At 39.0% G+C, this 27,229-nt stretch overlaps 1 protein-coding gene across 8 annotated transcripts in view; it reads left to right on the top strand.

The window, feature by feature from the left end:
- The window catches only part of FGGY (FGGY carbohydrate kinase domain containing), a 529,413-nt gene that overhangs the window by 329,679 nt on the left and 172,505 nt on the right, over positions 1-27,229 (top strand). For all 8 annotated transcript variants that reach the window (XM_074221312.1, XM_074221313.1, XM_074221311.1 and 5 more), the window contains one exon: positions 14,867-14,970. In XM_074221312.1, coding sequence (XP_074077413.1) covers positions 14,867-14,970 — 104 coding nt within the window. The remainder of the gene's footprint in view (positions 1-14,866; positions 14,971-27,229) is intronic.

Here is a 27,229-nt window from a genome sequence, read left to right as displayed (position 1 = left end):
TGGCTTACTTCTAGAATTCTGTGATTATGGCCTGAAGTGAAGCCTGCCTTGGATCCTACATCCAGTCTCAAGGTTTTTTTTTGTTTTGTTTTGTTTTGTTTTTTTCAATCCTACAATTATACCAGACAGAGACAGCCTCATTGACAAAGCCTGCATTCTTTTTCAAAATGCAGTGTAGAATATAGACAGCAAATAAGAAAGAAAAACTCTTTTTTATTGCCCACTTGTTATCTCTACCCCACATTTGGCACTTAATCTGATAATGGTCCTATTGTTTTTCCTTTGACTTTCATGTTGAAATTTTGTCACTTCAATGATACTGTAAGCCTCTTGAGGGCAGAGACCAAGGAGTATATTTCTTTTCATCCCTCTTAATTCTATTCCCTTTTCTAGGTTACTTCCAATTTATCGTTTTTACTTCTACATAGTTTGCATGTCATCTCCATTATTAAATTGTGAAATTCTTGAGGGCAGGGACTGTCTTTTGTCTTTCTTTGTAACTCCAGTACTTAGCACATTACCTGGCATGTATTGGTGGCTTGCTAAATATTTACCAATTGCCTTTGTATCCCTAGAACAGAAGTGTCCAATACACCGCCAGCAACTCTACCTGATGTAGCAAATACTTTAAGATTTAATTGCAAATTAGTTAACAAAATGAAAATATGCAATAAAAATACAATAAAACAGATACCATTACATTCTAAAGCTATGTTGATATGTGGCCCAGAGGAATCTTTGTGTATAAATCAGTGACCCCAATTTCTATTTGAATTTAGTACCACTGCCCTAGAAGCGAAGTCCATAAATATGGGTTCACATCTTAATCTTTTCCTTGTTTTTGCCCCTACCTCTGGCTTAAAATGTCATCAATGTTAAATGCCTAATAAATTTGTGCTGTTTTAGTAATTTTTCAACAAATGGTCATTGAAATTAATAGAATTAAATTTCTGATTTTTATGGTTCTAATGAACAGAAGGTTCAGAGAATTAGATACCTTCTACCTCTAAGACCTTACAATAAATTCATATTTATGTAAATTTTTTGAAACAACTGGTCAGTTTAATGAATTCAATTTGTACCAAGCACTCAACTAATGAAATATATATATATATATATGTATATATATATATACATATATATATATATATATATATATATATATTTAAAATGAGGTAGTTCTTTCACTCAAGGAAGTTACCTTCTAGTAAAGGAGACAGTACAGAAAGAAGGGATTAACTGTGGGGTACAGAAAAAGCTTAGTGGTTATTAGAGCTCAGCAAATGGGAAGATGAAAATACATCTTCTTTAGTGTCATTTTTGTTGGTAAAACAATTTGTCAGTCTCAAGAACTTAATAGTCAGGTCTTTCTTTTCTAGGGCAACTAGGTGCCACTGTCAATAAAGCACTGGACCTCAAGTCAAAAGAACTCACTTTCATGAATTCAGATCTGATCTCCAACACTTACTATTTGTATGACCCTGGGAAAGTAACTTCACCCAGTTTGCCTGGATTTACTCAGTTTACTTTTATAAGATGTTTTACTAGATTTACATTTGTCAAATGAGCTAGAGAAGGAAATAGTAAACATTCTAGCAATTTTGCTTAAAACTATCCCAAATGGGGTTACATAAAGTTGGACACAACTAAGATGACTGAACAACAAACTTTTCTGGGTTAAAGGGAACTGATACTGCTAAGGAGACAGAATTTATAATACCTCAAGCAGGTGGATGTCTATAGGATTCCCAAATGAGGTATTCCCTTGGACAATGACTTATGATTGACATGGGGCCTTAATTGACATAGCCTAAGTTGTAACACAAAGCAGTGTTATAGAATCATGGAAATCAATTGGGCAATCTGCAAATAAAGTGCTCATGGAATATGAGCTCATGGAAAGACCTTAGCAGATTTCTTATAAGGATTAAAGATGCAAACAGCTATACTAACCAATGGCTCTTTTAAACTTGAAGAGAGTTATTGTGTCCTCTGTGAACCTTCTGCTCTCCAAACCAAATATACCCAATTCCTTCAACTAATATCAACTTGATGTGTTCTCCTCTGGATACCTTTCATCTCTGAATATAATCAATCCGTTAATCAGCATTTATTAATAACCTGCTATTCTCCAGCCACTGGGTATGCAAAGGCAAAAGGAAATAGGCCCTGTCCTCAAGGAGAATTACATATGTTTTAACAACATCTAGAGAACCAAGACTCTTAAAAACTCAGAGGCAATATCATCTAGTCCAAACCAAAGGCACAGTCCAAAGGTAAAGGTGACTATCTTCTCATGACCAATGGTTATTCTGCTGTTCTTGAAGATCCAAGGGAGGGGAAATCTGTCATCTGTTGGGACAAGCCTTAACTAGATTTCATTATATGGAAAGCTTTGAAATAGTTGGCATTTCAGCTGACTGAATTTCAAAAACCAAGGCTATTTGGGAGTACCTTCATACACAGGACTTGAAGCTGGCTATTTTCTTCTTCATGCAAATCATTCAGCTGGGGAAGGAGGTTGGAAGTAGGTAGAGAGTCGTTTGGGTTGAGGACACCAAGGTATGCCAAGTGCAGTATTATGATATTTAAGTTATGTTACTTTCCCAGAGTTCTTTTGGACAGGATTAACACAAAAACAAATTGGTCTTGAACAGAGATTTTCTCAAGATGGAAAACAAAACCTCCTCCCTTCTGTTTTTGAGCTGTTTCTTCTGCAGTTATGTGGGCATTAGGGCTGGGGGCAAGAGAAGAGAGAAAGTGATTGATTTGAGACCTAACCCCAACCCCCTGGCACTAATCAAGCCCCCAGTCCATTAAGGGTTTTGTCCCTGTTTCTCCGATTATTCTCCTTTCACTTGGCTCTCTATGATGAATAAGTAATAAGTCCTCCATTGTATAACCCTCAGAAAATGTGAGGGGTTAGGGCAATTCTGAAGACTGTCTTGGTGGTTGCATTCTCTTCTTTCAGGAGTTCATGAAACAAGGGGCACTCATGACCCACTGGGGGATTATAAATTGTTTTCATTCAAAAAGGACACCACTTTGTCTTGCTTCTTTTTTCCTCCTTGCCAATGGCTGAAGCTTGTTTGTATTCGAACAAGGGTATCTGTGTGTCCCATGGCCCCTTGTTCATCTAGTGACTCTGAACTCCTTATGTGGTTTGACAGAAATCCAGACATGGTCCAGAGACCTGAGTCAGATGGGTCAAATGGGCACTAGCTATTGAATTACTGGACATTTTAACAAGTATTTGGAGTAATTCTGTCAGGCTTTGAGTCATGGAACCCCACAATCTCTGAAAATGTGAAAACCATCACCCAGAGAAAATGGAGAGTTATGCTTTGGGCATGAGCAGGCTATAACACTATAGACAAAAAAATTTTCAAGATAACCTGAAGTTCAAAATCATAGAATCATATACTCAGAGATATGAAGTGATCAAACACACTTCTCTTATTTTACAGATGAGAAAACTGATGACCAGAGTGTCTAAGGGATTTCTCCAAGGTCATAAGGGTAGTAAATGTCAGATGGGATTTTTTTCTCATATTTTCTACCTCAAAATCCATTCTTAGACTCCAAACTCAATGTTTTCCCACTTTACGATGCTGACCCTCCATCTCATCAAAGACATGTATAAATAGAAAAAAAAAAGTGTAGTCTCTATATAATCCCTTACAACTGTAAATTGATGGCCCTATAACTGAATTGGCTAGAAGGTTAATTGATGAATGGTCTATGTACTCTTGGTGATGTCAAGAGAAGGCCAAAAATGTCTGCAGAGCATTGAGTGAAACCCCTGTCATAATTTAATGAAAGGAAATAAACCAGAGTCTCACAGGATTGACTTTAATCCACATCATTGGAGGGAACATCCAAAAATGGGGCATCATAAATTCATTTGTCTATTTAAGTGTGTGTGTGTGTGTGTGTGTGTGTGTGTGTGTGTGTGTGTATATATATATATATATGTATATATATATATATATATATATATATATATATATATATATATGATGGTTTCTTTGGATCATTTTTGTCCCCAAATGGAGTTTACTCTGGGAAAATATCTTACTCTAGCTTAGATAGCTTACCAAATCAACCAACTTAATCAACTTTCCTTACATATAAATTAATTAAATTGCTTGATGTTCTCTCATCATTTCTCTGGCCATTAGACCAGAATGACCATAGGATCACAGATAGAGACCTGAAAAGGACCTTGAATCCAACCAACCTCAGGGTCACAAAACTAATAAGTATTTAAAGAAGTATCCGAATCCAGGTCTTGCTGAATCCAAATCTAGTGTTTTATTTACCAGAACAGGATGGCAAGCATAATTAATATGTTCCTATCTGAACATAAAATAGCTGAGGGTGTAGAGGTAGGAGTAAGGAAGATATTAGTTCATGTTAATCCAATTAGCATTATTAATTACTATGTGTAAGGCCCTTGGGGTGCCACATACTGGGAATATGAAAGCAAACTAAACAATTCATGTTTACAAAGAAGATTATATTATACTGAATTTGGAAAGGGGAACATGATCTCTGTCTCCAAATATTTGAAGGAATTCAATTTGATTTGTTGGGTCCCAGAGAGACGAATTGAGAAGAGTGTGGTAGGGTGGGAGTGTGGTAGGGTAAGACTGGGGAAAGTTTCAAGGAGTTCAGTGTAATAAAAACTTTCCAACATTGGAACTGTCCAAAGTAGAGTAGACAGACCATCTTGGGAGGAAAAAGAGCCTTCTTTTTGGACATCTTCAAGGAGATGAAGACTAATTGTGACTATTGTGAGTGCTGTTCAGTACAATTATATTCAGTTCAGTCAACATCTATTAGGCTACTACTATATTCAAGATGAGTGTGCTGCCCCTAAGGATACCAAGGAAAAAAGTCATTAATACAACATTGAGGCATGGGCTTTAGGAATGGGGGAATCAGGAAACTTTTATATTCATACAAGATCTGTGAATGCAGGCGGGGTGAAAGGAAGGTGTTCCAGGTTTGGATGGAGAAGAAACTACCTGTGCAAAGGTTTGGCAGCAAGAGATAGCATACTGGGAGGGCAGATGAGGTAATAACTCTGTTGGACTACACCCAAGATTAAAAAGGGATTGATGTTTAGTGAGATTGCAAAGGTCAGTTGAATACAGTTTGGATTTATACTAGTTAAAGGAATTGGGATTTGATCCTTGAGGAAAAAGTTACAGGAGGGACCCTTTCTTAATTGGGTTAGGATGAAGGAAGTGACATATCGAGATCTGCTTTTTAGGATTATTAATTGAGTGAAAAATGAACTGGAATTAAGAAAGACTGAAAGCAAACAGGGAGATGATATTCAAGTCTGGGTTGGATTAGATGACCCTTTATGACCCCTCTGACATCTGGATTGTATAATTCTATTCTTATTATATGGAGGGAAATCCTCAAACATGTCCATGCATCATTCAGTCAAGCATGTCCTGGACCCAGCTCCAAATGGTTCCTTAAAAAAGACTTGTCCAGTTTTCAACTGGGTGGTTCAGTGGATAGTCCTCTGAACTTTTAGTCAAGAACACCTGAGATCAAACCTAGCCTCAGTAGTTTACTATCTGTGTGACCCTTAACAAGTTTACCTCAATTTCTTCAACTGTAAGTTGGGGACAGATCAACACCTACTTTGCAGGGTTGTTGTGAGAATCAAATAAGATAAGATTTATAAAGGTAACACCTATAAGTAGAATAAGATAACATCTATAATTTGGCATAGCATGCAGCACAGAGTAGGAGAGAGATGCTTAATCTTTTCCCTTTCCCCAATATGAGCATTTACACCTCAAAAATTGTTCAGTTCAGGACTTGACTTTGTCTACTCTTAATAAAGAAATGAGAAAATTGCAATAATGTAGGTTAAGCTTAAATGACTGTCCTGTTACTTTTTTTTCCTGAGAGAAGGTTGTTAAATATTTACTAGCACACCCTTCAATCTCAAGAATGGTTGTTGTAATCCACTAACTGCTGACATTTTTATAGTGCCTTAAAGTTTACAAAGTTCTTTTCTCACAGCAACCTCAGTGGGTTAGATTTTATAGACATTGGCCAGCCCATTTGTTAGATGAGGAGACCTGAAGTTTAGAATTAGAAGGAGGGGTGGGTTAGAGTGACTCTGGTGCTAAGTATGAGTCTGAGAGAAGGTAGGTGAATTATTCAAATTCTCTCAGCTCTTAAGAGCCATTTCCTAAAGGGAAATTTGGAGATACAGGAGTCCTTGGAGGCTCTTCTCAATTCAACCATTAGCCATTTGTGAGGTCTTGGTCAAATCACTTTATTCCTCTAGGCATCATTTTCTTCTGCTATCACATAGATCATCATTTAGTCACCTATTTCTATCCCCAATGCTTTGCACAGAGTGAACATATAATATATGATTTTTTGTATTCATTCATTCATGGAGAGAAAAACTTGTAAAAATCCTCTTAACTCTGCCCTGCTTGATTTTCCCCATCAGTTTTTGCCTGGGCATTACCACGACACTTCATAGCATCACTGAGTCATGACTCTAGGACCAGAAGCCATCTGTATCATTTTATGAATGAGGAAACTGAGGCATAGAGAGATGGAATAACTTGATTTTTTACCCCCCAGTATTCTAACCTCATTATAAGTAATTCCATATTCAAACCCTTTCTTAGTATTGAGATCCTTCCATGGCCCCCTTTGTATTGTCTTTCTTTTAGACATATGGAAACTGGGTTTTAAGAAAGTTTAGTGACTTCTGAACTGTAATGAATGATGTCTTGTGTTCTAAGGCTAGAGTGGAGAGCTTTTATTTCTATTAGGGGCTTTTTACATCCTTTTTAAAATTAATTAAAAACTTCACACAAGAAAAAACCAACTTGCAGCTAACTTTATTTAGTAGTATTTTTTTTTCTTTTGAGTTAAGGAAAAAATGGAAATTGTTCAACATATCCCCTTTGAAATAAAAAACAGAGAACATAAAACTTTTTAATCCCATTAAAAACAGAAAACTTCGTGAAAATATACCTCTGGGCAATCTGCTTCCTTGAAAACTCTTGACTGAAAACAATATCTATTTTTGTGCTAAAAATATGTGTGTGTTTGTGAGTGTAAGCATTTAGTTATTAAGCCACTGCTATTAACAAGTATACTGTGCCTAGACACTGAGGGAAATGCAAACTACAGTTAAGACATAGGTCCTACCTTCAGGAAGCTTCCAGTCTCCAAGTGGAGTAAGATAGAGATAAACAATGCTTCAGTGAATCTGTGATCTCTTAGATGGAGGGATAATCATTAGGGCTACTAAGTAATGCCACAGTGCATGGATCTGGAGTCAGGAAGCTTCATCTTCAAAAGTTCAAATCTGACCTCAGACACTTACTAGCTGTGCCATCCTGGGCAAGTCACTTAACCCAGCTGGCCACAGTTTCCTCATCAGTGAAAAAAAGACCTGAAGAAGGAAATGGCAAACCATTCCAATATCTATGCCAAGAAAACCCCAAATGGCGTTTGATTCAACAACAAATCATTATCATGATTTTCTCTGACTTGTTCCCACCTCATGATAGCTGTGGGAAATCTCTGCTTATAGCTGTTGAATAGCTCACCAGACTAATCAGGGCATTCTGGTTCAGATAACTTAAGTGAAGGTCTTCTATAACTAAGGTGGAAGTCTCTGAGCATTGTTGTGCTCCCTACCCTCACCCACCCACATCAATTAGCCTGAAGTCAAGTTGATAATGACAGCACCTAAATGGTCTATTTACAGATTCATTGCATTTAAGAGTAAAAGGGACTTCAGTAGATGTTTAATTTGGCCCATGCCTCCAAAAGAATCCCCACTGATATGAAGAAGGACCCTCTAGACCGGGTGTGTCCAACCCATGGACATGGCCATAGGGAAGCCTCAAAGCCCATTCTTGGAAAATGAAGAAACAGGTGAACACATGGGCCAACTTTGCATCATCACAGACCAGCTTAACTTTTAACTAACAGGGTCAGCTTTTTCACATAACTAGCATTGTTCAGTCTCATAGACTGCCAGAGTTTTTGGTTGTTTTTGAGTTTGATTTTATAAAAGATGTGCGTATAGGAATTAGAATCTTTACTTTGAAATGCTATGTGACTCATTGTGTGTGCAACAGACAACGTTATCGTGGGAACATTAATTACCGTTTTGTCGAAGGACTTTGAGACTAGATTTCAAGATTTTAGAAAACACCAACTGCATTTCAATGTCTTTGCTATTCTCAGTTGACAACAACCCATTGCCTGCAAACGTGCAAACAGAATGTATAAAGTTGCGATCAGATATGCAAGTCAAAGCAATTGCTTTCAAATGTCTTTATTAGATGTTTTAATAAGTTGCTTCTGACCAAAGAAAAATATTCAGCATTTTATAAACATGCCCTTTAGAAGCATATTCCCAAACAACTTTTCTCCTGTAGGAATCCTACAAAAAAATAAAAATAGAACAAAAGTTTCAGATGAAGCTCTTGAAAATATTCTTCACATCACTACAACCTCTATCAAACTATATCTATATCTATATATCTATATATATATTTATATCTATATTTATATCTATATACTCACTGGCATTCTTTTTTTTCTTTTTTTAAATAATACCCAAGTTTTGTTTTTTTAGGGGTTTTTTGGCAAGGCAATGGGATTAAGTGGCTTGCCCAAGGCCACACAGATAGATAATTATTAAATGTCTGAAACTAGATTTGAACTCAGGTCCTCGTGACTCCAAGGCCAGTGCTCTCTATCCACTGTGCCTCCTAGCTGCCCTGTGCACTGGCATTCATAAAGCAGGCTCAATGTTCACGTTAAAAATGGTGTGTTCTTATTTTTTGTTTAAAAATAAAAGTTTTATTATACTCATTATTTTTTATTATAATAATTTATTATATTTTTACATTTTATTACTATAGTCATTGGTAGAATGGATTACATTGTAGTCATAAATAAATATTAAATTCTATATGAGACCCTTGATATGCTTTTATTGAGTGATGTGACCCCAAAGAGTGAAAAGGTTGTACACCCATGCTCAAGTTACCCTTTTCAAATTTTGCACTGCTCTCATTCTTCCTCATATTGACCTCAAATTAGTCTTTTCACAGTTTCTATCCAGTATTTCTAATTCTGCCATCTGGGGTCAAACAGACCACGTCAGAGCTCCTTTATCTAAGATTCCTTCTGACAAGGCTTCTCTTCTCAGTCTCTTCAATCGGTCTTCCTATGTTTTATTTCTATCCTTGTATCCTCAACACAAAGTTTATGTCTGACACATAGTAGGTCCTTAATCAATTCCTGTTGATTGATACAGAATGAGCTCTTGACATTTGCATTTAGTCTCTTGAGATTAGCAGGCAGACACACAGTCTCCCACCAGACCTATCCTGAGAGCTCTCTGATCTTCATGTTATTTGTCAGTATTTATGCTAGGATCATTTTTGGGAACCACGACAACACAGTACTCCAGTGGAGGGGAGGGGAGGTTTTAGGGACTGCCTGGAGCCAATAAAGAGATGCAGTCAAGTCTATGACCTTGGTGTGGTCAGCCCTGGGTTCTAGGCCACTTTCATAACTATTCACAGACAGACTGAGCAAAACAGTCCTTTTGATGCCATCAACACTATTCCTCTTGGCAGGGATTCAAGGGATGGAACATTCTGATGAGCAACAAGGATTTAGGAAGAAAGAGCTGGATTAGTCTCTTGGCCCTGAGAATTCTTCTATTTGAGCAGAGGGATTTGAGCAATGGGGGGAGGGGGCAATGCTTCTTATGTTTTTATGGCATCCAAAATCACCAAGAAGAAAAAGGAATTTTAACCCTGCTGGAAACCTCCTTTTCCCAAGTCAAACCTGATTCTCTAAAGCATCCAGTTAATATTCATGAATATTCCTGAGCCAAAGTCCAGGGCTGATGATTCTTTAAAGCTCTAGGGGTGAATTCTATGACTGCTTCTCATATTTGGAAAGCAGAGGAATGGGACTCTGCTTTTCTTCCTAAGTAAGACTCTACCTCCACAACTTCTCTCAAAGCCATTCCCTTATCACCACTGTAGATCAGGGACTTATCCCCTTGCAGTAGCAGCCCAATTTATCTCTCTGTCTCAAGTCACCCATCACTTTACGACATCCTCACCACAGCTAGTGAAGGGATTTTTCTTTTTTATTTATTTGTTTATTTATTTATTTATTATTGGGGGGGGGGCGACTTTTCTTAAAGGACAGCTCTGACTATTATTCTCCTATTCAGTAGTAAACTAACTCAAACCTGCTTTTAGCCGTATTCAATTTTATTTCCCTGCACAGACTCTCTAAGGTCTGACCAGACTTTGCTTCCTCTGGGTCCTTTGATTTGCTGTTCCCTCTCCTATTCCATTTCCCTTGCTCTCCTCCATCTCTCCTTCCCTCTGCCTCTCAGATTCCTGAATTTCCTTCCTTAAGTCAGGAGCCACTTTCTACAGAAAAATTCTCCTGTTCTCCCAAGCTGCTTACATCTTTTCCTCAATATTCCCTTTTTTGTATTTTTTTATTTCTGAGAGCAGGCATTATTTTTTATTACTGTAAAGCATAGTGATCCTTGACCTTACTGTCTGAGGATCAGGATTATTAGATTTTTACCCCCCCCCAGTAAGATAAGAGGTTTGAGGGAATCCCTCTTCTCTCCACTGACTTGATGAAACTATGTTCTTCCCCATTTAAGGAACTCTGTGCCTAGCATTTCCAGTTCCATTAAACCACTTAACTTTGGATTAGCTTTTACAAAGAAATATTTACTTCCAAGCTATAATACAAAGAAACATTCAAGCATTTCCCCCCATACCGTACCTGAAGGACATAATCCAGCTGTCATTTCTGGAGTGAGAAGGGGGATTAAACTCACAATTTACCTAATTTTCTGAGATAGCATTAGTATCATTATTTCAAGACTCAAACCTCAAACCCATTTTCCTCAATTTATTTTCTGCTGGACTGACTGAAGCCTAACTTGAATTTCTAGACTCTCTGATTTTGGAATCCTATACACCTGGACCAGATGAGAAACTTCATCCCTTGTACCCGTAATAGAAAAGGACAAAGAAAAATGCCACATGTCATAGGGAGGTCAAAGAAAACCCTCAGGACTTCACTTTCCCTGTACTAATTGATAGAACCAATTTTGAAAGAGACTTTCACTCTCAGATGCCAGTGTGGAGAAGTCCAATGTAGAGAGTGAAGGTCTCTTTTTATTCAGAGTTAGTTATAAAGTTGGGCAGTTTAAAGACAGACTGTTCTCTAATAGAAAAGAGGTACTCCCAACCCCATAGTAGACCAGATAGCACTAGAAGCAGGTATCTACTGTTTTTTTACATAAATGAAATCATATTCGATGATCTTGGAAAGTTCTAAATCCCTCCATTCCAATTTCCATTCTTGGTATAGTATCTGGCAGATATGAGTATTTAATAAAACCTATGGACTAGGGGAAGCTAGGTGGCACAGTGAATAGAGCACTGGCCCTGGATTCAGGAGTACCTGAGCTCAAATCTGACCTCAGACACTTAATAATACCTAGCTGTATGACCTTGGGCAAGTCATTTAACCCCATTTGCCTTGCCAAAAAAAAAACCCTTAAAAACCTATGGACTGATTGTTTGGATATATAAAACAAATATATAAAAACAAAATACGGAAAAATCTGTTTCCTTCATCATAAATTCTGTTATATAAAACTCTGTTAACCAATACTTCTCATATATTTACAAATCAACATGCAAAATAAAAAGTGCCATTACTACTGCTATTGACATTTATAAGGAACTTTCCAATTTGTAAACAATAATCTGAGCACTTAGAAAAAAAATGAAGAAAGGAAGGAAGATGGTATTTATTAAGTGCCTACTATTTAGATTTTCACAACCACCCTGGGAGGCAAGTGGCATCATTATCTCCATTTTTCAGTTGAGAAAATAGGACCATTTGGTCAGTAAATAAGGATTTGTTAATGTCTTCATACATACATATATACATACACATACATATGTATGTGTACGTATATGCTAAGCAAAATGCCAAGCACCAGAAATGAAGAGAGACAAAATATAATCCTGCCCTTAAGGAGCTCACAATTTAATGGGGCAACAACAAACAAATATAAACAAATAATATATGTATATATGATAAATGGGAAATAATTAATAGAAGGAAAGCATTCAAATTAAGAGGAATTGGGAAAGATTTCCATTAGTATATACAATTTAATAAGTATGTGAAAGAAGCCAAGATGAAGAGGGGAAAACATTTCAAGAACAGCTGACAGACAGTGAAAATACTTGAAAACAAGACGCAGAGGTTAAGTGACTTTCCCAGGACCATGCAACTGTCTGAGGCTGGATTTGAACTCATCTTCCTGATTCCACATCTAGCACTCTTTAAGGACTATACCACTTAACTGACTTATGATTCACCAAAGTTTGGTTAAAATAGTTCTGTCTATTCATGCAATTGAATCTATATTGTTCAATTCTAATTCTTTAAAAATTGAATCCCTATGTGTAGTTTATGGTGATCTTTATAATTCAATGGAACATTTTATTAGCTAGTTCTTCTCTTATATGCTTGATTGGGAAACACTTCACAGTTTCAATGGACTGAAAGCCACCCACATTAGAAAATCTTTCCAGATCTTTGGTCGAGAAGGATCTTCTTTCTCAGCTGTCAGATCATAGGATAACACTTTTGGACACCTTTTTGAATTTTAGATCAGTTCCCCCAGTGAACAACTGGGTTCAAAGTATTCTGTGAATCAATGCACCCTAATCAATTACCAGAGAGCTCCCACCAATATGTTTCACTTTAAAAATCAGGCAAAAGACATACATTAAATCAAAGACATTTCTTGAAGAGACATCATTGTCATCTCCATCATCATTGAAACAGTCTTTTCTCCTATAAACCTGGAAAGATGATTTCCCACAAATACACAGCTTCATCATAAGAAACCTATTTGGAGAGGTCCCTTGTTATATAAAGACTGTGAGACCTGGGTGATTACTGATGCTTTGGGTGCTTTAGAGTCACTTATGTCAGCTGCTTCTCCTGTGACCTCAGTCCTCTGGGTATTATAGCCTCAATTAGACAGTCTTCCTTGCTTTGCTGTTACTTAGAAGTAAGTTCTGCAGCTCCCCCTCTTCTTTAATGAAGACCAAATGTGTAGCTCCCTTATCTTAAAACGTAGTAGTTTTCTTTCTTTTTCCCAACTGTTAGAATGCTTCCTCAATCTTGTACCCTCATGATTTTATCTATTACTGAGGTTTATTGCCTACTGAGTAAACATTCTAGCTAGTGACCAGTCTTAATCTTTTCTTTGGCCTCCACTTAGTCAAAGACATAGCCTTTGGAGACTATATTCCCATTTTCATTCTCTGAAGACCAACTATGGCTAAGGGAATGGTTATTTGCTAAATAAAAGCCAAATAACTAAGAGAGATAATCATTCTCAGTTTTTCAGCTCATAAATCCATTCTTCCAGAGAAATGGGTTGAGGGAAGCACAAAGAGACAAAACCAAATCGCAGGGTGATGGTCATTAACTCTGCTACATGAGTAATTCCATTCCTAGTTCCTTCCAATGAAAATGAGACCTCAGACCTAAAGTAACATTGTTCCACATCCTTTCAATTTAACTATAGATTTGGGATTCAAAGAGAGCACCTCATTTGATGGAGGAAAAAAGTGATGCCCAGAAAATGAAGTGATTACCCATCCCACCCCCCAAAAAAGTATTGAGTATCAGAAACTTCTGACACTACATCCAAGGAGGGTTGAGCCTGGAGTCAATAGTACCTGAATTCAAATCCAGTTTTGCACACTTACTAGCTGTCTGGTCCTGGGTAGATAGGTCTGTTCTGTCTGCCTCAGTTTTCTCATCTATAAAATGTATATAATAGCATCTACATCTCAAGGGTGAGAGGATCAAATGAACTATATGGAAAGCACTTGGCATAGTACCTGACTTGAAGTAGAAGCTTAATAAGTACCTCTTTCTTTCCTTCTTTTCTTCTTTTCTTCTTTCCTTCCTTCTTTCTTTCTTTCTTTCTTTCTTACTTTCTTTCTTTCTTTCTTTCTTTCTTTCTTTCTTTCTTTCTTCCTTCCTTCCTTCCTTCCTTCCTTCCTTCCTTCCTTCCTTCCTTCCTTCCTTCCTTTCTTTCTTTCTTTCTTTCTTTCTTTCTTTCTTTCTTTCTTTCTTTCCTTCCTTCCTTCCTTCCTTCCTTCCTTCTTTCCTCCCTTTATTCCTTCTTTCCCTCTTTCCTTCCTTTCCCCTCTTCCTTCCTCCCTGCCTCCCTCCCATTTTCTCTCTCCTTCTATTCTACCTTCCCCAGGGTCACACAGCTACCAAGTATCTTTTGAACTCAATTCTCCCTGATCCTAGATCTAATGCTTTATCCATTATGACACTTCCATGTATATGTTGGGTTTCCCCCAGCGTAATGGAGACTTGATAGCAGAGAATATTTCCTTTTCTTTCCTTTTTATTCTTATCATCTGGTACATAGAAGATACTTAATAAATCAGGTTTGGTTGATTGCTCAGTTCTTCCCATAGAGGAAGCCATTCTCAACAAGGTAGAACTGAAACATCAGTTTCCCTATTACCTGTTGCATGGCCTTCAGAAGAGAAATCTTTCTCATCAGTTTTTTTCTCTTAAAGGAATATTTGATGTGTATGTATGTATGTAGGTAAGATATCTTTGTATTGCTGATTTTATATATCTATATCTATATCTATATCTATCTATCTATCTATCTATCTATATATATATATATATATATGTTGAAGGAATTTGAATTTGTTTTGTTTTCTTATAGGAGTGATTGGAGCAGATGTGAAAGGATATAACCTGCCCTGTGAAGACCAGCCAATTACCTCTCGTCTGGCTATGATCTGTGGAACATCTTCTTGTCACATGGGGGTAAGTGAGAGTCCAAGCCCTCACAGCCCTGTGTTCCCTCTGTCTGTCTGTCTGCCCATCTTTCTCTCAGACACACACACACACACACACACACACAGTCCCTCTCTCATCTTTGCTCTCATCTTTGCCTCTCATCTTGCCTTTTCACTTCTCTCTTCTCCAACCTTTGATCTGAGACCCAAATTCTCCACCTTCCCTCCCTGCCTTAATGCCCCTATATAGGCTGGTTACATCCTTCCACAAAGATTCAGTTCTGGGTTGAAAAGTCAGCTCTCCAAAGAAGGAAGGTCAGTGTCTGCAATGACATCATAGTGACCAGAGAGCATAGGGCTGAAATTGGATCTGCCAGCGCCAGCCCCCTTTCCATCCTGCCCTTGACCTCGAAGACATTAATGTGTTACTGGACAGCTCCTTCACTTGGCGCCTGTTTGCCTTGGCTGGCAGCCTCACTCTCTGGCTTCTCTCAATCAATAGAAATCTTTCGTCCTCAGAGCAGGGCCTAATGATCTGTAGAATTATGTTCCATAGCAGGACTTCAAAAGAACACTGATAAGCAATTTTCGCTTTGTTAATTTTTCTCTATGAATTACTGAAAAGGCTTTCTCACAGATTGCAGTTAAAATTTAGTGCCTGCCCTAAAATTTATATCTTCTTTAAATGCATGGGGCTGAAAGCATTCCATTTTGATAAGTACCCATTTCTACTGTGTTTTTATTTAAAAGTCATTACTCTGTTAAATTGAGACTAACGACTCCCTGTATGTTCCCCAGATGAGGACAAAGGGGTAAGGGTTGAGAGGAGAGTGGAGACAAGGCAGAGAGGAGGAGGAAGGAGCAGAATGCCAAGGAAGAAAGGCCTGGGCATAGAAATGAAGTGAGCTACAGTCTGGTGGAGGGGGAAAAGGAATGATATTTTTGTTTTTCATTAATCTCTAACTGAAACTTAGCTTTTCCTTCAATTAATTAATTATAATAACAGCTGGCATTTCTATTTATATATTATTAAGTTTTCAGAAAAGGATTTCACAATTTTACAATTATTATTTCATTTGGCCCTTATAAGAACCACTTATGAATTGGGAGCAATTGGGACAGTGACGCTATTATTGTCCTATAGATGGAGTGATGAAGGCTAATAGAAGTCTGAGTGACTTCCCAGTGCTGAACTTGAACTTGGATCTTCCTGATTCCAAGTCTACTGCTCTAACCACTCTGCTACCTTGCATTATTCTGAGATGGTCGTCTATGGGTTTCCACCATGATACACCCAAATAAAGTCAAAAACCTCTGGTTTAAGGGAAGGATCATTAACCTTGAAGACAATGGGCAAAATACCAAGATACCCTTAAGAAATAGGAGGCCTTTTCATTGATCATTCAAGTAGGTTACACAGTGTCCCAGGCCAAGGAACAAAAGATTAAAAGGCTATTTTCTTTCCCAGGCAAGGAACAAAGGATTAAAAGACTGTCCCTTCAGTTAGAAATTGTATTTTTCGAAGGGTTTTGGAGGATTTCTGGAACAAGCTCTAATTCTCTTATCTATCTAAAAGGATTAAAGAAAAAGTGAAGTAAAGATTGTGAAAGCAAGTCCTGTGAGGATCAATTGAAAAAACTGATGTCATTTCATCTGAGGAAGAGAAACAGGGGTGGGGGAGGGGGTCAGCGAGTTGCCACCATGACAGGTGTCTTCAACTGAAGAGCTGTAAAGTAGAAAAGGGACTAGACCTTTTTTCCTGTTTAGAACCAAAATACAAATGAAAGAAGCATCTGGTAGACGTTGCCAAGAGGTCGATTCAAGCTTTTCATTGGGAAGGGGAAGACTGGAAGGGAACGGCATCTTTCTCATTTATTATCACAAAATGAAATGTGATAATTTGGACCTTAGGGTCTTTATCTTCCTCAGGGATTTTCAGACTAAGGCTAAGTGACTACTTGTTAGGTTTCCTATTGAGAAGGGTTTTTTTTTCCTTTTTTGACTATGAATTAGTCTCTGACATCCCTTCCATCACTGAATACTATGATTCTTCAGCTTCAATAATAAAATTTCACTCACTCTACCTTAAGTCTCTGCTATGGCACTTACTAATTTCATAACCCTGAGCAAGGAATGATATGTCCATGGGGAGATATTTTGGTACAATGAAGGACCAGTAACTCTTGAAGTCAGAGAATATGGATTTGAATCTCACTGATAAATAGATCTGTCTGCCCTCTGCAAAAATATGGAACCCTGATAACTTTAGGGAGGACGTTGGACTAGATAGCTATCTATATGGCTAGAACCTTCTGGTTCTACATTTGTATAAGCCCAAGTTTCCCTGTTGTAGAAGAGGTGATAATAATATTTTTATTTCTTACCTAATATGGCTGCTGAGAGGAAAAAATATGAATAGTGCAATCCCTAAGTAAACTTGAGTAATCATTCCCAGCTCTTTCAGAGTTTTCAAATATTTCAGTGCAATTCCCTATCTTCCATGGCAAGAAGCCAACTTTAAAGGAATTTTCCCAGAATCATTTGACATATATTTAATCCTCTGGATAGAGCACTCTGTCTAGACTCCAGAAGACTTGAGTTCATATCTAGTCTCAGAAATTTACTAGCTGTGTAACTCTGAGGAAGTCATCTAAGCCTGATATGCTCAGGTGCCTCATCTGTAGCAAATATAACAAGAGTACTTAGCTTTCAAAGTCATTGTGAGGATAAAAGAGAGAGCCTTTGTAATATATTTTTGTAAACCCTAAAGTACTCTATAGAGACAGAGATAGAGATGATATAGATAGATATAAATATAGATATATACATCCATATATATGCATACACACATATAGCTTTGCTAGATGCTAGCAGAGGTGAAGATGATCGAATCTCCATCCACCTACTTGGATTGTTCAACTACTCAAAAATTTAGCATGATTGATGGTAAGAAAATATAGGAATTCAGGCTTGCCAGATGGGATGAGTAGAAATGTAAGCATACTTACTTGCCTGGAGGAGGCAAGGCTGATTGAGGAGGTGGAACAGTCTAGAAAAGGAGGAGTAGAGAGGTGAGCATTGACTGGGGTTCCTCATGAAATGTCGATCCCAGCTAGGACCTAATCAATCAGCAGAGCAAGCCTATAGGGTGTGGGAATACTCAGTGAGTGCTTTGTCTCAGGCACTTTACTAGATGCAGTGAAGAAGGGGAGGGGATAATTCTTTCCCTCAAGGAGTTTACATTGTATTGGAATTGAAGAAGAATATGTATATATGTGCCGTATGTGTGTGTGTGTGTGTGTGTGTATGTGTGTGTGTGTGTGTGTGTGTGTGTGTTTCCTCTCCCAATTCCCAATATGTACCCAGTAAATGTAGACTATAGACAAAGAAGGAACATAGCCATTGGAGGGGACACTAATAACTGGAATTTTAACCTACATCTTCTGACTCCAAATCCTTCAGCCTTTCCAGTGAGCCACAAGTTCTATTGATTGATTAATTGAGCAACTCATTGATGAAGGTGATAGAAAAGCCTCTGTTGTATTTATATTGACCATATGTCTTCTAGGTATCTGGAATGGTGGCAAGTGAGAAACAAAGCCATTCCTCTACTTGCTCCTTTTTTGTCTTTGACACTTGTTTATACCTTTCAGGCAATAAAGGACTGGGCCATTCTTTCCTCACAGATGGCAATAAAGCCAGTCAGTGTCCCTCACATTGCCTTGTCCACATCTTTCTGATTGTATCCTGGCTCAGTGGAATGTGACTATAGCAATAGACACTGTTCTTCAATAGTCTATTAGGAATCCTTCTCTGGGGGAATTTCCTTCCCAATCTGAAGCAATACTCGGAACCTTTTAGCTATAGATGACAGTGTTGTGTTAGACTGAATATCATTGAGTAAAACAGACATATTTTACCAATCTGTTAACAAAGAAAAGTGAGTTGAGTGGGATTTCATGAGAACTGGAAAGTATATTCATTTTAAGGAAAATCTCTAGCTCAGTGCAAAAAAATGCAAATATATCAAAAATGACTCCAGTAAATTGAGAATGTGGTTATTAACAGTATTTTTGGATACATAGATGCACAAACATTTTTGCAGAGATTAAAATTTGATTTCCAGTGAATATATATACAGGAAGAGATGATAAAAGAGGCAGTTGGAAGAGGTTAGTAGAAAACTGAGAAAAAAGGGTAATTTAACCTTTGACTCTAGAAAGAAACAAAGAAAGGAAGGGAGGGAGGGAAGGAAGGAAGGAAGGAAGGAAGGAAGGAAGGAAGGAAGGAAGGAAGGAAGGAAGGAAGGAAGATAAAAGAGGAAAAGAAGAAAAAAGAAAGGAAAGGAGAAAGAAAGGAAAGAGAAAGAAAGGACAAAGAGAGGCATAGACAAACAGAAAGAGTGCTACATTTCTGGTCTATTGGTACTAAAGACAAAAGGGACTAATCATTTGTGGGTCACTGCTTTACCTTTTGTTATTTTTCAGTCATTTTTAACTCTTTGTGACCCTCTTTGAGGTTTTCTTGTCAAAGTTATTGGAATGGTTCCCCATTTCCTTCTCCAGACCAACAGAAGGTCACAAAACTAGTATCTGACTCCAAGCCTGGTGCTCCATCCACTAAACTATCCAGCTATTCCTAGGTTAGAGATTGAACATGATAGATTCTTACCTGTTTCTTCCTGATCTCATGTCTATCACTTCCAATCAAATGAGGTGCCTGATAATTACCCTCCCTCTTGCTGGAATCTCACCTCTTTCATCATCTCTTCCTGTATATATCTTTGAATCCCTGCCTTTTTCTGTCTCTTCCTTCCCATTCTGCTCTTCTTTCTCCCAAAGTCCTACTAAAGTTATTTACTGAAAAATCAAATTTTAAGCCTCCTCCTTACTGTATTCTATTTCTGGTTCAAGTTCATTCCAGAGGGTCTCAGAATGCTTTCCCCTTTTAAAGGACAGTTTGAAATTGAGAAGACCCATTCCTCTTAACTACAAAAAGCCTATTCTATTTTTTAACTCTTTCTGATATGTATTGTTCTGGCTGGAGCTGCATTGGAGGGTACCCCATTAAAACAAAAGTATCCCAGTGGACCTGTTGGTAAACCTCATTGCTAGGGCTTACCACTTGTGCCATCTTGGTAAAGTCACAATTTCCAATACCTCAGTTTCTTCATCATGAATGGGTTGGTCTAGGCATCCTCTGAGATTCCTTCCAATTCTAGAGCTAGGCTCTTATCTCTTTCTTCTTTAAAAAACTCCAAACATATTGGAGTATTGATTGATAAGAAGAAAATTTGGAAGTTTTTAATTTCCCTTATCAAAATTTTGTTTTAATCAGTGGGTAGAACCCTAAGTCTTTGGTCAGGAAGCCCTGACTTCAGATCTAGTTTCAGATACTTACAAGGTGTGTGACCCTGGATAAGACACAATGCCGTTTGCCTCAGTTTCCTCAGCTATAAAATGGGCATAACAGTACCTATCTCACTTGATTGTTGTGGGGATCGACTGAGATAATAATTATAAAATGTTTAGCACAATGTGTGATATATATAGTAAATGTTATGTAAATATTTATTGTCTTTGTTGTTATTATTAATATAATTCTTGAGAAGCCAAGTGGCCGGCCACATGAAGGGTTCTTCTCCTAAGCCCCAATGTTGGCTTTCTTTTTTAGAGTTTCTCTTTGTGTGAGCATTTTACCAGGTTATACTTTTAAGACCCCAATGATTCACTGTTTCATTGCTGTGTAGCAAGAGACACTGGAAATTAGACAGTGCAAATCCCAAACCTACTTGTGATGTTTACTGCCCATGTGACCTTGGGCAAAATATTTCATTTCTTTGGGCTTTACTGTTCTGCAAAAGAGGGGGAGAGTGGACTTCATGGCCTTTGGGGATACTTCTTAGATTGTAATAACATTTAAAATAACAGATATTGGGGCAGCTAGGTAGCACAGTGGATAGAGCACCAGCCCTGGAGTCAGGAGTACCTGAGTTCAACTCTGACCTCAGACACTTAATAATTACCTAGCTGTGTGACCTTGGGCAAATTACTTAACCCCATTGCCTTGCAAAAACAAAAATCAAAACAAAATATAAAATAACAGGTATTTAGTGATTGCTCACATACCTGCCAAACCCTGAGCCAGGACCTGAGAATCAGTGATAAAACCAAACAGCCTCTCCCCTCAGGAAGCTTATATTCTATTTTGGGGGTGGGGGCAGTGGCAGAACACAAAATTTATTGTAGTGAGTCCTCTGACCAATGAGCCAGAACAGAAGCATCAACTGACCCAATCAGTTGTGGTGATGGAGGATCTTAGAGAGGATCACTGGTCATTCCCCTCTTCCCCTTTTCACTCTTAAATGAGTAGGATGTAAAGTGCTTTGCAAATAACATTAGTATTAGCTATGATGATGATGATGATGATGATGTTTGTCCTTCATTCTCTTACAAGACCATGAAATCAGGGAGGTGATACCACTACAAGCACATGAATTGGATTTGAGTGAGGGGTGCTGGGCTAAGTCACCAGACTCACTTTCTCTTCTTGAGCCAGATCTGGATCAGGATGATTGGAGATGGCCCTGAATTCAAGGCAGTGTTAAGTGACTTCCTCAAGGTCACTCATCTAGTAAGTGGAAAGTGTCAGAGATCATATTTGAACTCAGATCCTCCTGACTTTAAGGCCAGCACTGTATCCACTATGCCACCTAAATGCCTCAAACTAGCAGCTAGATGGTGTAGTAGATAAAACAAGGGACTTGGAATCAGACTTATTCCCACTTTCAAATCTACTCTCAGACACTACCTAGCTGAGTGATCCTGGGAAGTCACTTAAACCTGTGTGCCTCAGTTTCCTTATCTAGCTAAATTACCCAAGTAAATAAGGGCAAAGAACTTCCAAATTCACTTCAAGAGAGATTCTAACTAATAGTGGCTAGGGGGAGGGAGGAAAAAGTCTCATGTAGAAAGACCCTTGAGATGTGGTTTTCAAGAAACTAGACAGGCAATGGACCTGAATCTCAAATCCCTTAATTCACTGAAAATAGTTCAGATAAAATGCCAGATTCCCAAATCAGGAGGGCTCTCAGAAACGAAGGAGTGTATTCCCGATGACCAAGTCTTTACTAAAGACCTCATGACTTTGCTCAGTGTTCATATGGTGCCATCTTGGCCCAGGCAACTTGGGAATTGGGGCCCTCTTCTTCCTTGGGATCTCTTTATCTGTGCATTTGAGAAAATAGTGGGGCCTTTTACGTGATACCAAAGTAACCGCCATTGCCCACAATGAACTCTACCTTGTTGTGTTTTTTTTTTAATTAGGACCATAAAATGCAACTTTATGATGGTCATGTTTTTCTAGAAATCTGTTTCCCCCTTTGTACAGAGGGGCCTTCAGGGCAAAGGAGATTAATCATCAGCTTTCATTTAATGCAGCCAGTGAGAGACTGTGTGGTCAGACTGGTATCAAAACGGGTCTTTGATCTCCCTCAGGTGCTCAGGGCCCCAGCAAGCCAGCCACAATAACACCTTTGTGAGACGATCAGAGACGGGCAGGCCAGAGAAAAATGCTTTCTGGGGAAACTCAAGGCCCCTCTTTGTTGTGGTTTTGGCAAACAGAGCTGCCAACTGTCAGGAGAAATTCAGGAAACATAGACCAGGGGTGAAAGTGGGGCATGGATTTTTCTGAGGCGGTCCCCACAGGGTGGTTTGTAGGACTTTCTGTCTATCCCTTTTCTTCCTCATTTTTCTCATCCGTCCCTTCTCCTCTTTTTTCTGATAGTTCCCATTTGGTAGATTGCTATAGCCAAGGCTCCCAGGAGTAAGCCAATGCTGGCCCAAGGATGTTTCTTTTTAAATTACCCCCAAAGCCTCAGTAAGTATGGAGGATCTCCCTGGCCTAGCTTTGTATGATTTCCAAGAATCTGGAAAAATAGCCTGAAGTTGAAAACATAAGACTTACTAATGAAGCCTTTGATATTTTAGAAGATACAAATGTAAGCCATGCATTTATCATCCAGGAAGATGATTTAATTAACAAGAGAAATGGTTTGCCTCCCCCTGCAAGCAGAGCTGTGTGTTTATCTTATTGAAAACAAAGCCACTTAGATCCATAGATGACACATGTCAGAGGTGAGCCAACTCCTGGAGGCACCCAGGGCTCTGGAGGAATTGGCCTTTGCTCCATCCTCAGCACCCACTTTCTGAATCCAACAGATGGAACTGTCATTCATGGAAATGCTTCATCCAGTGTTGGTTCACATGGTGCAGGAGAATTTGTGAGGCCTGGGAAGCTGACGCAGTTATTGAGGGTCTCAGAATAGAATCCATTCTGATGTGTTGGACAAAATGCAGAAGAGTGACAAGGAAGGAAGGGAGGGAGGGAGGAAGGGAGGGAGGGAGAGTGGGAGGGAGGGAGGAAGGGATGGAAGGAGGAAGGGAGGGAGGGAGGGAAGAAGGGAAGAGGAGGAGGAAGGAAAAGAAAGAAGAGGAGGAAAGGAAAGTGAAGAAAGGGAGAAGAAAAGAAAGAGAAAAAGGAAGAGGAAAATGGGAAGAAGTTGGAAGGAAGATGAGAAATAAAGAAAGGAGAGGAGGAGGAAAAAAGAAGAAATAAGAGGAAGAGGAAGAAGAAGAGATGACGATGAAGAAGAAGATGATGAAAGAGAAGGAGGAAGAGGAGGAGGAAGAAGAGGAGGAAGAGAAAGAGAGGAAGATGAAAGGAAGAAAAGATGGGAGGAGGAGGTAGAAGAAGAAGAAGAGCAAGAGGAGGAGGAGGTGGTGGAAGAGGGAAGGAAGAAAACATTTCTTAAGAACTACATGAAAGGTACTTTGCATGTTATCTCCCCTTTTAGACTGCATTCCTTGAGACCATGGACTGTCCTTTGACTTTGTCTTTATCTTCAGGATTTAACATGGTGTCTGATCCTTAACTTATAAAGGCCAAGGTCTCCCACTGCTACCAGGGCTATCTCTGATCATTCTGATTCATAATGATAATGATGATGATGATGTGATGATGTCTGTCCTTCATTCTCAGAGAAGACCATGACATCAGGGAAGTGATGCCATGACAAGCATGTGAATTGGATTTGAGTGAGGGCATGCTATGCTAAGTCACCAGCCTCACTTAATCCTCCAGAGCCATCTGGTCCAATGGCCAGATACGAATCAGGACAACTGGAGATGGTCCTGAGTACAAGGCAATCAGGTTTAAGTGACTTACCCAAGGTCACACAGCTAGTAAGTAGCAAATGTGAGGCCAGGAGGCCAGATTCAAATGCCCATCCTCCTGATTCTGGGACCGGTGGTCTATCTACTGCACCACCAAATTGCCCATCCTGATTCGTATCTGGCTACTGAATCCAGGTGGTTTCTTGAGGAGAAAGAGAGGCTGATGACTTAGTGTAGCCCCACCTCATTCAAGTCCAATCTGTGTTCTTGTCATAGGGTCACCTCCCTGATATCATGGCCTTCTTTGACAACAAAGGACAAACAAGAGCAACACAGTATGTGCTTAATAAATGTTTAGTGATTAATAATTAATGGTATTCAAACATAAGCAAAATGACAGTCACTGTGGAACATCACATTCTAGTGGAGAAAGACAATAATCAAAAGGGAGCTCAAAGGTAGAATAGCGAATGCAGACTTAGTTTTGAAGTGCAGAAATTTGGGAGCAGAAATGGGAAGTGAAGGCATAGTGATTGTGATCAGCCTGGACCACTTCTACCACTTCCTATCAATAGGACTTCAGTCGTGTGTCTTACATTATCTGGGACTGTTTCTCCAGTCAGAAATGAAAATAATTTAGTAAATAGTAGCACACTAGACTTAGAATCAATAACACCCGAGTTCAAACTCCACCTTGGATACTGTCTAGCCCTGTCACCCTGAATAACTCATTTAGCCTCCCTATGACTCAATCTCCTCATGCATAAAATAAGGGGGTGGAACTAAATGAACTCTTATGTCTCCTTTCAGCACTCTTATCTATGATCTTACTAAGTCAGAGCTAGATTGCAATCTACCTTGGCATAGGTAATCACCAAACTGATGAATTCATCCTTTATCTGTTTTTTGAATACAGAATTCATACATATTCCTGGTCATCCTCATTGGTAGAGCTGTGAGTATCCAGTCTTTTCAGTAGGAAGAAGAGGTGGCAGTGACTGTTGTCAAGGATCGAAGTTCTTTCCTCTCTCAATGGGAAGGAGCTCAGGGAGAGTTTCTCTTCCAGACTGCCCTATAGTCATGCCCCAGAACACCCATTCTCTAATGAAATTGCCAGTGATACTTTGCAGCATTTCCTTGTTGTAAGGCCTGGAGGCAGGGAGTGAAGATTCTCAGTCCACTCCCTGGAGATCAGCATCCTAACATATCTTTTAATGGCCAGACATAACAAAGGGTCTGGGCCCTGGTGGGAAGGAAGGCCTCTTGCCCATATATACAAACCAGAAATGAAGGGATTAAGGGATTGCCAATGGATGGGTTATTGGGGGGGGGGGGTCGGTGTGGAAGACTCAGGGCCACCTTCACAGCTGCTACTCAAATCCTCCCACCTGCTCTTGGAAAGAAATCAAGAACTTTTGCCTGGGAGGGAACTTATCCCACAACTTTCCCAGGCCCTAAATTCATTTTTAAAAAGTGAAGAAAAAGGAGGGAAATGCCTGTTCTTTTCTAAGATCATTTTAAAATACAAAATACCTGGCACACCGACTTTTCTCTTTCGTAGGGAAATTATTTTCTCAGTCTGGCAATGAGAAAATTGGTCCCAAGGTCTAATGTCCCATGTTTAATTAGTCTGGAAAGAGCCATGGAAAGGGCACTTTGTCAGACAATATCCTTTAATCTAGGCTTCCATATTTCTCATTAAAAATGAAAGTCACAATCAGCAGGAAGTACAGTGGATAGAGCTTTGGGTGTGGAGACAGAAAGACCTGAGTTCAAATCTGGTTCAGGTCAGCTGTGTGACTCTGGGAAAGTCATTTAAACTTGTTTGTCACCTGTGGAGACTCATGGTATTCATAAATTGTTATAGCACTCCTTAGAATATAATGATGATGAGGCCAGGCAAAGAATCCCAAGAGACCTCTCTCATTAAGGGCAGATTCTACAAAAGTCGGTGGAAAGTAATTGAATTCAAGGGAGGAATAAGGGGAAAGGATGGGGATCCATTTCAGACATGTAAGGACTGGGTGTCCAAACCCAAGAGGGAAGAAGGAGATCTGATAATGACCCAGTTGGACTCCCTTTACTTCTTTCTCCTCATGCTCTTCTGGACTTGTGTGAATTGTCTTTCCCCATTAGACTGTAAGTTCCTTGAAGGCAGGGATTCTCAACTGATAACATAGCACATCTGGGACAGTGTTGACTCACTCACTGACTAGAGAATGCAAAGAAAAGGTAAAGATGAATCATGAGAAATCAGTATGGAAAGATAGATTTTTGAAGGGCCTTGAATGCCAAGCTAAAACCTTTGATTGTTACATGATGGATAAAGGAGAAAGACCATCCAATCTAGAGTCTAGAAGGGGAAGGGAGGAGCATCCTGGAGCAAAGATGGTTCTTTCAGCACCTTCTCTGTGTGAAGGATGGATCACAGAGGAGGAAAAGACCAGAGACAGGGAGACCAGAGCCTCCAACCAGCCTTTGGCATGAGCTGAGGCAGGTGATTCAGCCTGGCTCTTAGGTGTTCTTTTGAACCACTGGTTCTGCCGCAAGCAAAAACAAATCTTGTTCCTGGCCAGGGGCCAAGGCTGGAGGAGAGGCTGCCTTGCTCAACAGCTTTACGTGACTCTGCTATAGAGTCAGGTCTTAATTCACTGAAATGTTTGGGGAATGGCATGTCCCAGTTCACGTGAACTCAAGATTAAGCACATCTTATCTCTTACAGGGTCTCTGGCTCGGGTAGGTTTTACTGCAAATCTCAGGATGCCAAAGTTCTCTTACAAATGGAAGCAAATATGTCATGAGATGGCAAGAGCCCTAGTTTGGATGTCAGCAGCACTGAGTTCAAATCTCATCTCTGTTTTGATTTGAAGCCACTTTTAATCCCTTTTCAAGTCTCAGTTTTATCATCTACAAAATGGGGAAGGGAGAGGCTAATGTCAGCACCTTTCTATTTCCCAACCACTTCCCAAGTCTATTGCAAAGAAAACACTTGTTCACCTTGAAACTAAATAGTAAAATATTTGCTATTATTAATTATTAGCTACTTCTTGGGTTTACTTGAGGTAAACAAATACAATATGTTCAAAGGACTTTTTAGACCCATAGACCTATATG

This window comes from Macrotis lagotis, chromosome 2 (genome assembly GCF_037893015.1).
Source record: "Macrotis lagotis isolate mMagLag1 chromosome 2, bilby.v1.9.chrom.fasta, whole genome shotgun sequence".
NCBI classification, from domain to species: Eukaryota; Metazoa; Chordata; class Mammalia; order Peramelemorphia; family Peramelidae; genus Macrotis; species Macrotis lagotis.
Note: the sequence above shows the minus strand (reverse complement) of the source record. Positions and strands in the feature narration are given on the sequence as shown.